General features: G+C 36.5%; 1 protein-coding gene across 1 annotated transcript in view; it reads right to left on the reverse strand.

Annotated features, from left to right (window-relative positions):
• Positions 1-6,244, reverse strand: part of LOC105098265 (glycerophosphodiester phosphodiesterase domain-containing protein 4) — a 51,993-nt gene extending 45,749 nt beyond the window's left edge. The window contains exons 1-3 of the mRNA XM_064491887.1: positions 6,230-6,244; positions 4,612-4,851; positions 2,183-2,242 (exon numbers count right to left, since the gene is read on the reverse strand). Coding sequence (XP_064347957.1) covers positions 2,183-2,242; positions 4,612-4,851; positions 6,230-6,244 — 315 coding nt within the window. The remainder of the gene's footprint in view (positions 1-2,182; positions 2,243-4,611; positions 4,852-6,229) is intronic.
• Positions 6,245-8,635: the final 2,391 nt, after the last annotated feature.

Below are 8,635 nucleotides of genomic sequence, written 5' to 3' on the forward strand. Positions count from 1 at the left end.
ATAAGGCCTGTTATGTTCACTCTTCAATTTCCTCTTTCCCTATATGATCCTATGACTTCAATTTCCAACTATTCTAACTCTTTAATTTATATTTTTCAGTTCATACTTCCTATTTGAGTAAAAGAAAATTTAAGGGAATCACTCAGCTTGACATGTTTCTGGTTTGGAGGAAACACAAGAAATGGTGTCAAAACCATTTCTGAAAAAAAATCTGTAAAATCCAAGTGGCTGTGGCTGGAGATGCTCAAGCTCATAGCAGAACAAAACAAAGGCTATGTTGAAAATGGGCTGCATGTCCTCAGATGTTGGGGCAATGATGCCTGCTTTCCAGGGACCATATTTGGATCCTTTGCGAGATACCATGTTGGTATCATTAAAGGACTCTGACAGAGAAATTTCAGGGGATATAGGAAGACTGGCATTGACTCCATCAAGAAAGTTGCAGTTAACGTTCTCAGTACATAGAAAAACCCACAGCTCCACAACGGCCTGGTCAGATGAAAACAGGAGAAGGGAAAAAAATCTCATAAAGTTGGAGTTAGTTTATTACAATAAATTGATACTTTAAATGACTGAAATGAGAATATTCTTGTGACTAGAGAGAACTGGGAAAATAATGGAATCTGCCTAAGATTTTATGGGGATGAGAAGAACAGTTACAGCCTGAATTTAACAAGAAGTGGTGAGATTTAAAGTTTGGGTTCAGCTTCATCAGTAAGTCAGTTACATGTGTAAGAAATTTAATGATTTCATTTAAAACACTGTAAGCAAAAAAAGAAACTCAAAATGGCATACAGACTTAAACATAAGACCATAAACCTAGAAGAAAATTTGGCAAAACATTCTGACATAAATCTTACCAGTGTTATCCTAGAGCAGTCTACCAAGGCAATAGAAATAAAAGCAAATATAAACATACAGAACCTAATTAAACTTATGAGCTTTTGCACAGTAAATGAAACCAAAAGCGAAACAAAAAGACAACCTATGGAATGGGAGAAAGTATTTGCAAATGATGTGACTGACAAGGGCTTTATATCCAGAATACAAAAACAGCTCATACAACTCAATAACAACAACAACAAAAAACAACCCAATCAAAAAATGGGCAGAAGACCTAAACAAACATTTCTCCAATGAAGACATACAAATGGCCAGACACATAAAAAATGCTTAATATTGCTAATTGTCAGAGAAATACAAATCAAAACTACACTGAGGTACCACCTCACATCAGGCATAGTAACTATCATTAAAAAGTCCACAAATGATAAACGTTGGAGAGGGTGTGGAAAAAAGAGAATCCAGGTCTCCTCTACTGTTGACATTGTATGTGTCCACTGTTGGTGGGTTATGTAGTTTGGTGCAGCCATTATGGAAAACAGTATGGAGATTCCTTTAAAAACTGAAAATAGACTTAACCCTATGATCCAGTAATCTCACTCCTAGTATATGTCTGGAGGAACTTGGATTCAAAAAGATATATGCACACCAATGTTTATAGCAGCACTATTTACAATAGCCAAGACATGGAAGCAACCTAAATGTCCATTGACAGATGACTAAATAGAGAACACACATATATACACACACATACACACAATGAAATACTACTCAACCACAAAGAAGAATAAAATAATGCCATTTGCAGTAACATGGATGGACCTGGAGATTGTCATACTAAGCAAGCCAGAAAGAGAAAGAAAAATACCATGTGATATCACTTATAAGTAGAATCTAAAAAAAATGACACAAATGAACTTATTTACAAAACAGAAACCAACTCACACAGAGACAAAAAAATCTCTGGTTTCCAGAGCAGACACGGGGTGGGGAGGGATAAATTGGGAGTTTGATATTTGCAGATACTACTATATAAAAAATAGATAAACAACAAGGTCCTACTGTATAGCAGAGAACTATATTCAATACTTTGTATTAGCCCATAATGAAAAAATATGAAATATATATATATACCCAACTTAATCACTATACTTACTGTACACTAGAAATTAATACATTGTAAATCAACTGTACTTCAATAAAAAAAATTAAACAATGTAAGCAGATGTCTTCTTTCTAAGGGAGACAAAGAAAGGGAAACTCTGTATTTAACACTGAGTGCCAAAAAGACACATTCAGTCTCAATCTAAGGTCTCCTATGAAGATTCAGATGTCCTACCTTATGATACCAGTGCAGGTAAAGTTCTTTTCCTTCCCAACACAACAAAAATCCAAGTACCTGAAAAAAAAAAACAAAGTAGAAAATAGGAGGTTCCTACCCAAAGTACTGTTCTGAAGCTCAAAATTCCTTTTACAGTCTTGCGTTATATTCACTTCTTGCTACACCTGACCTTTTCAGCATCTAGGAGTTTGCCATGCTATTCCTCTGCCTAAAAAGCTCTCCCTCCCCGTAAGACTGACCCTTCAAAGACAGTTCAAACATCACCTCCTACTTGTAACTTTCACCAGCAACCTAGGAAGAATTTATAATTATCTTCCCTAGGATTTTGTAACAACCACCATACTAATATCCCTCCTAATTTCCTATCAATTTCTTTTCCCTGTGATGGACCTTACTCCTGGTATTTCTTAGAGTCACTATTGACAGATCAGAGGTCAGAGACCAGCCCTTCCAAGGGTCATTTAAAAACTCTTTCTTGAGGAACCAGTGCCACATTTACAACTGTTAACCACTGTTGCTAACATTGGTAGTAGCCAATACATTTTAATTAGATTTGAATCTAAATCTAGGTAATCACCAAGTCAGTGTGGAGATGAAGAATGAAAACTGGTGTTCTCAGATGCTTAGGCTATTTTTGAGAGTTTTAATGTATTAGGCAATTACCTTTTATAAAAATAATTTATGTATATGATTTTATTTGTTTTTCACCAAGTTCTACAAAATACCATTTAATTAAATATTATTATCATTTTCACTTGGAAAAAAGAGAAACTAAGGCTCAGAAGAGTTATATGACTTGATCAAAGTTACAAAGTAACCTAAAAATAAAGCAGAAACAGAATCCAGGTCTCCTCTACTGTTGACATTGTATGTGTCCAAAAAGAGGCAGGACAGAGTAGAAGCTTGTTAAAATACATTGCTTATTGGACACTAGAATTCATTCCCACATTAGAACTATACCATTTCATGTTTATTGTGTATGAGCGTAGTACAATTCAGTGGCCAGATTCTTGCCCAGTACACATCCTTCACCTGCTTTTTCCTCATTAAAAAGAAAAATTTCTAACTAGTTTCTGTCTATAGTCACCCTCCACACCATGTCTTCCAGAATTATTATCCTAACTAGAAATCTGATTTATGCCAAATGTCTTAGCCTACTTTTCAGGTCTTCCAAATCTGTCCAAGCCTATCTTTTTAGTCATGTTCCCCATTATTCTCCAATATGCCCTACATGATAACAGTACTGATCTTTCCATTTTATGTAGTCACACTCCATATTTTTCTGTCTTGCTGATGTTGTCATGATGTTTCCACAGTCTGGAATATTATTCCCCATCCCCACAAACACATGTTCAAATTCAACATTCTTTCAAGAGCCCACTCTAGTGTCACCCTCTTCCGAGAAGCCTCACCTAATCCTCTTGGCTGGAAGTCACCTCTTCCTTCTCAGAATCCATGCAGAATCTTATTTAGGCCTCCCTAATGACAATGATAATGCTCTGTCTGTGTTGGTTATTTTTGTCTATGACTTAGTTCCCTTCTAGTTCTAAATACATTGAATTAAGGACTATTGTAACTTTATATCTCATACTTATCTCTTTGAAGGACCCTGCATATAAACAGGAACTGTACATGTCTTAGTGATTTCTGTATCCTCAGTACTTATCACTCATATAATTATCAATATATTTTGCTGAAAGAAAAATTAATGCAAATGGCAGGGGTTGGGTCCTTCTGTATCAGACAGGAAATCAGTAGGGACAAGAAATTATGAAATCAGAGAAAGATGTATATGCCCTATGTATAAGTGGGCACTGAAAAACTCCAGTTACCTAAAAGTTATCCTCCAATAAGCTTTCGGCTTCTTCAAACTTCTCTATTGCCTGGCCTGAATTTCTCACACTGTATGACACTACTATGTCAGGAAACAGAGGCAGGGTCATTACTGTCTAAAGACTTTTGCTAAAATGTACTTTGCACCTGGATTGGGGACAAGCATTTGCACATTAAAAGAGGTTTAACACACAAGCTAATTTGTAAGGCCCACTAAGACTGATTCTCAGCAGATGATCTATGAAATGTGGTGGTCCATGCGTAAAAGGCAATGCCACGTGAAGCTGTGGGTGTTTAAAATGACAATACTGAGGGAACCAGAAAATAAGCAATGAAACAGGGGAAAAGGAAAGGGGTGTTCTGCTACCTTTTCAAAAGATCAACATGGTAAGACACAACCTCTAACATCGTAAGTCTTTTTTCCTCCATCTATCGCTCATGCCTAATATTTAAGTGGCTGATGTAAACCCTACCTCTGCAAAGTGATCTCAGGTTCTGAGGGCTCCTAGCATCAATTGGGAACTATATCAGAGATAGGAACTCCTCATGAGGCTTCTCAGGAAGGGTGAGGGAGATGTGGAAATACTACTCACCAACAACAAGGACGTGTAGGCAGCCAGGATTCCAAATAAACTCAGCAAGACAAGGGACCAGAAGAACCAGACTCCTGTACCTAGAAAAACAACCCTGGAAAAATGTGTTTCAATCCTTAAAATATAGTAGAAACTAGTATTGTCTGTGTCAAGGATAGAGGACAAGACTGGACTAGAGGAGGCATAAGAAAACAGAGGGGGACAAGACAAGAAGCAATTTGGGAACAGAAGTGTGAAGACCTTTGGGGATATTTAGTTGAGAGGTTTTAACTTTGTCCTCTAGGTAACTGGGTACTTTAATGGAGTTCTGTACAAGTTGCATGGTTTTAAGTTACTTGGAATACATACTGGAAAATTATGTACTCTTTCAAAAACAATATAATATAGAAATTCTGGAGTGCCAAAAGAGAAAAAGTCATCCATAAGTTCACAGCCTTCATAAAGCTAATACTTTCCATTTTGGCAGGTTCCTTGTCCATATAAATGGATGTTTTCTTACATAATTGTAAGACACCATAATAATCTCTTTATTCTATGTAAGAGATTTGGGCTCTTTAAAAACATCTCTGGCCTTTTCTGTTCTTAAAGTACTTTACGAGAGAAAATGGCTAACAGATTGATTTGCTAAGCTAAACAGTGTTATACTTAGTCTGCGTAATGTATGTCAAGGAATTTAGACTCTTCATTTCAAGATAACAGAAATTACTTCCTCTCCCCGTAAGATCTGGAGAAATTATATTTTAATGATATAAAATACAGATTAGTGAGCATACAACCACATTAAAAATAAGACTGAAAAATTCTCTTTGATCAGGGGCTAGAAGACGCACAGAGAGAAAGAAACATGCAAGCAGCCATCCTAGCAAGAGTGATCCCACATTGAAACACTGGGAAGGGTATTCTTTTACAAAAGATGAGCTCATGATCAGGAATCAGAAAATGCGTAAGAAATTTTAACAAATTACCCCCAGTAAAGTAAATAGAATAAATTGCACACAAAAATATAATTAATAGAACATTCAGAAAAGACCCACAAAATAAATATATTCAAAATCTTTAGCGAGATAAAGGAAGGACTCATATCCACATATCAAGAATAGAATGTTTAAACACAAGCACAGGTATGATCAAAACAATGAAACAGATGTTGGGGGGAAAAAAAAAAACCCTGCAAGAGGGATTTAACAGCAGTCTAAATCCAAAGAATCAAATGGCTTAATCAAGTAGAGATACTGACTTTAACTTCCAAATGAGAAAGAAAAGTTAAGTTCTGACATTTAATGGTGACTCTTTTTTATTTTTAAAAGTTATTATTTTTCAGTCATACCAACAAGTATGATTTATTATAGCAAAAGGATACAAAACAAATCAGCAAAAAGAAACGGCATATGTCAAGTCTGAGGCAAGCTAGACCTTTCAAGATCATTTCTCTGGCCACAAAGATTTTGTTTTAACTTCTTATCAACATAATAAACCTCTTTTGTACATTCCCTCACATGTAAATATTAGTTCAGCTCCAAATTCTCTCACCAAACTCAGGTGAAGTTCCCACCCACCTGTTGTGTACTGCAAACAAAGGAAGAACTGAGATATCTTTTCTTTCTTTCTCTCCTCCTACCTCTTCCTGTCCCATTCACCGGTACTCACTCTAGGTGGCGGTAGTGAGTTAACACAAGGGAGTGAGAAGACTGAAAGGAGTTTGCTCGGGTGATTGCCTACATACATCAGTGGAAATTGAGAAAGGAAGTCTTCCTTGGTCATCATCTCTTTAAATCGGGAATATACAGTTACTGAAGACCATGCAGTAGGCTCACTCTAGTTTGCCCGATCAAGGCTTCTTCTGACACAGCATTTTCAAGTCGTTATTTCTATACTCTAGGCCACTGCTGTACATCCCTCTAGCAGAATAATCATGCTGCACTTTTGAAGTCCTTCTCATTCATCAGAGGCAGTGTTCTTGGGGAAGCCTAATCAATGCAAACTTCTAGTCTAAATGCACACACTCTGCATTAATATTTAAATAAATTTTCTAGGACCCCTTCCCCGCTTTCCCCTAGCAGCAAGGTTCAGCTTTCTTACATCTTCTTCTAATGCATATCGTACACAGTACAGTGCTTTATATCAGCAAAACCAATTGTCAGCTGACAGTAACTCTGAGGGAAAAAACACATTTTGTGATGAGGCCCTGAGTACATTTACCTTGCAAGGAATAATGAGGAAGACAAGTCTAACCACCCAACACATACAGGGAAAAAATCAGAAGTGACAGTTACTCCATCAAAACTTCTGCTCAATCTCACTCCAGCTAAGGGGAACATTTAAAATCTAAATGAAGGCATCAGAGAGCCACCTGGCAGTGAAGAACTAACAAACCAACATCCATTTCTACAACCAGAAGGAACTGGATTCTGCCAACATCATAAGTGAACGTGTAAGTGGATTCTCATTCAGAGCCCCAGGTAAAGGTAGGCCAGTCAATACCTTGATTTCAAACTTATGAGATCCTAACCAGAGTATCCAGGCAAGCATGTCTCACTTTTGATCAACAAAACTGAGAGATAACAAAAGTGTATTGTTTTAGGCCGCTCAATTTGTGGTAATTTCCTAGGGCAGCCATGGACTCATGAAACTTACTGGAGGCTTTAGGACCAATGGGAACTCACTGTCATATTTACAACTTCTTTTTGATGATGGAGTATTGTTTGGGGACCAGGATTCCCCCTGGCCATGCAGCCAGCCATGCCATGGTCCAACCCTGCTCACCAGCAGTATGCATCTTCCACACATGCAGGACCAGGCAACCAAACAGAATGAGGGCCAGGAACTTCTAGAAACTGAAAGTAGATTAGATGATGGAAAGAAGCACATAAGAGACCTGAAAGAGCGGAAATCATGAAAGCTGAGCAAAAAAAGAAAACAACAAAAAAAATGAGGATAGTTTAAAAGACCTCTGGGAAATATCAAGCATACTAACATTCTCAATATAAGGGTCCCAGAAGGAGAAATGAGAGAGAAAGGGGTAGAGCACATATCTGAAGATAAAATAGCTGAAAATGTCCCAAAACTGGGAAAGGAAACAGGGCCAGGAAGGACAGAGAATCTCAAATAAGATGAACAAAAAGAGGTCCATGCCAAGACATTATATTTGAGATGGCAAAAATTAAAGATAAAGAGAGAATCTTTAAAAAGCAGCAAAGGAAAGGCAACTAGTTATATACAAGGGAACCCCTAGAAGGCTATCAGCTAAATTATCACCTGAAACGCTAAAGACCAGAAGGGACTGTCATGATATACTTAAAGTCATAACAGGGAAGAACCTACAGCCAACAATACTCAGCAAGGCTTTCATTCAGATTTGAAGGAGAGATCAAATGTTTTACAAATAAGTATGAGCTAAAAGGTAAGAGTTGAGCACCATGAAATTAGCTTTACAAGAAATGTTAAAGGGACTTCAATAAGTGGAAAAGAAATGGCGACAACTAGAATTATGAAATTACAAAAGGAAAAATCTCATTGATCAAGGCAAACATATACTAAGTTTAGTAGATCAATCACTTATAAAGCTAGTAGGAGGTAAAAAAAAAAAAGGTAGTAAGTCATCTTTATTCATAAGTGGTTACATCAACAAAAAATATAGATTAGGGGGTAAAAATATTAAACATGGTAGGGGGATTAAACATGCAGAGTTTTTAAAATGTGTTCAAATGTAAAGGATCAGCAACTTAAAATAATCACATATAATACAGACTGCTCCATATAAAGCTCATGGTATCCAAAAATCAAAAATCTGTAATAGACACAGACACAAAAGTGAAAGGAATCCAAACCTAACACAAAAGATAGTCATCAAATCACAAGTGAATAAATTAAAAGAAGAGAAAATAAAGAACTACAAAGCAACCCCAAACAATTAACAAAATGGCAATGAGTACTTACCTATCAATAATTACTTTAAATATATAAATAATTACATTTAAATATAAATGAACTAAATGCTACAATCAAAAGACAAACAGTGACTGAA

Source organism: Camelus dromedarius, chromosome 12 (assembly GCF_036321535.1).
Source record: "Camelus dromedarius isolate mCamDro1 chromosome 12, mCamDro1.pat, whole genome shotgun sequence".
Lineage (NCBI taxonomy): Eukaryota > Metazoa > Chordata > Mammalia > Artiodactyla > Camelidae > Camelus > Camelus dromedarius.